Here is a 2,500-nt window from a genome sequence, read left to right on the forward strand (position 1 = left end):
CATAGGAAACAGCACAAATGCATGAAGGAAAAGAAAAAGATAACATACATTCTCTTCTCTTCCCCCACATCTGATTGCTGCCTCCTGCTTCAGCAGAGTAGCACCAGAAAGGCCACATCCACTCACGCTCATTCTCACATTAGTGAGGTAGCACTAGGAGCAGACTGAAGATAGCCTCATTCATTTACAGCCACTCTCTAGTTGTCATTTATGATGCACCAAAACCACATTCCCATCCACAACCAGGCCCAAAAAACCTTTCCATGATTTCCCTTTACTGCTTCACATACCCTGGTTCATCCCAGTGAGAACATGTCACCCCCTGTATACCCGTGACTCTATCCTTCAGTCTCAGCTCATTCTTCCCTTTCCCTTAGCCTCCTATGACTTTGAGATGGAGATGTCCTGTCTTCATCAACCTTTCCATAGTAATCCTCTCCATGTGTCCAAACCATTTTAACACCCCCATTTTAGCTCTCTCAACTACACTACTTTCACCAAACTTCTCTCTTACCTTATCAGTTCATACTCAATCAAGCCTCCTCACACCACATTTTGACCTCAAACATTTAATTTCCTACACATCCACCTTTGTCCATACTTTTCTCATATAGAGCCCCCCCTCACATCCACAGAACATCATCAGGACTACTATACCATGAAGCATATCTTTATTTGCCATCACAGAAATGAACCCTTTTTCCACACACACCTCAGTGCACCTCAAACCTTAGCCCCCTCATCAACCCTATTGCTCACTTCACCTTCCACATTTCCCTCCACTACTATATCCACTCCCAAGTATCTAAAATAGCCTACTTCTTAAAGGTTTTCTCCATTCAAACTTGCAGCCCATCTAACCCATCTCTTTCCACTACTAGACTTAATAACTTTCCTTTTATTTTAATTGATCCTCAACTTTCCTATCATATACATTCTCCCAACAAACAACAGCCAACTCACTTCCCAGGGTCTTTTCCTCTTAGACAGACTGCACTCCTGTTCTTCTCTCCAAAACCCTCACATTTACTTCCCACACCTACCCGTCCACGGACAGATTAAACAGCCATGGTAAAATCACACACCCCTGTTGCAGGCCCATCTTTACCTGGAACCACTGTTGACTGGACCTCCAGCCTCCCTTCCACCTTGACAACAGCACCGCCACCATCCTCCTGCAATGGCTTGCAAGGTAAAGTGAGGAAGTTCAACTTGACTTTCTGAGGGAAATCTTAATTGTAAATCTATCCTGAAGATTTCTGTCATGTTTTGAGATATCTCAGCCACCATTATTGTGAAACATATCTTGCTTTGTATATGAATATCAGTATTTACACAGTTGTATAAACAAAACTCCTTAGTGGTAACCATTTTAGTCTGTTGTAGTGATGACATCAGACACCTTTCATATTAAATCTTTGTTGAGTGATATATGAAAAGATTCAGTTAGTTATTGAAGAAATGCTTTATGCAGCGAGAGCAAATAAGAGCAGGTGAAATAACTACTCATCAAATTTGAAATGGAATTATGTCCTTACCAGTGAGGTCTGAGTGAGAGAGATGAAGGACTCATTACATGTTGTTCACTAACCCTATCATTTACCTCCCTTGACAATTAGACCTATACATTTTATGAAACCAGCAGTGTTGTACAAGAAACTTGATCCTTTGTGACATCTGGAAACTATATGATCACCATCTCTTATTAATCTAACTAACTAACCTTTTTTAACATCGTGTGATCCTTGGCAGTGTTGGAGTCAGCCTATGGTGACATCATCATTGGATCAGCTGACACCAACTATCAGAACAACCTGGACTGTGAGTGGCGACTTCTAGCACCTCCTGGAACTGTTGTGCAGGTGTCCTGGTCAACCATTGATGTCGAGTCCTGTGGGTTTTCATGTGTATGTGATTTTGTTGAGATACAGGACTTTTCTTCTTCTGGTGTAGCATTGGAACAGTAAGTTGCAGGGACCTCCGAATTGCTCAAGTATAGATATATCATGGCCAAGAATATGTTATAATGTCTTATTCAGTGTTTTTATATTTTTAAGAAATATAGCCCAATTACAGGTTGTATATATATATTTTTTTTTTTTTTTTTTTTTTTTTTATACTTTGTCGCTGTCTCCCGCGTTTGCGAGGTAGCGCAAGGAAACAGACGAAAGAAATGGCCCAACCCCCCCCCCATACACATGTACATACACACGTCCACACACGCAAATATACATACCTACACAGCTTTCCATGGTTTACCCCAGACGCTTCACATGCCTTGATTCAATCCACTGACAGCACGTCAACCCCTGTATACCACATCGCTCCAATTCACTCTATTCCTTGCCCTCCTTTCACCCTCCTGCATGTTCAGGCCCCGATCACACAAAATCTTTTTCACTCCATCTTTCCACCTCCAATTTGGTCTCCCTCTTCTCCTCGTTCCCTCCACCTCCGACACATATATCCTCTTGGTCAATCTTTCCTCACTCATTCTCTC

General features: G+C 41.9%; 1 protein-coding gene across 2 annotated transcripts in view; it reads left to right on the top strand.

Annotated features, from left to right (window-relative positions):
* Window positions 1-1,985, top strand: part of LOC139767125 (exoskeleton protein RP43-like) — a 27,534-nt gene extending 25,549 nt beyond the window's left edge. For both annotated transcript variants that reach the window (XM_071696134.1, XM_071696133.1), the window contains exons 11-12: window positions 1,097-1,192; window positions 1,753-1,985. In XM_071696134.1, coding sequence (XP_071552235.1) covers window positions 1,097-1,192; window positions 1,753-1,967 — 311 coding nt within the window. In that variant the 3' untranslated portion in view covers window positions 1,968-1,985. The remainder of the gene's footprint in view (window positions 1-1,096; window positions 1,193-1,752) is intronic.
* The last annotated feature ends 515 nt before the right edge of the window (window positions 1,986-2,500 follow it).

This window comes from Panulirus ornatus, chromosome 59 (genome assembly GCF_036320965.1).
Source record: "Panulirus ornatus isolate Po-2019 chromosome 59, ASM3632096v1, whole genome shotgun sequence".
Classification (NCBI taxonomy): domain Eukaryota; kingdom Metazoa; phylum Arthropoda; class Malacostraca; order Decapoda; family Palinuridae; genus Panulirus; species Panulirus ornatus.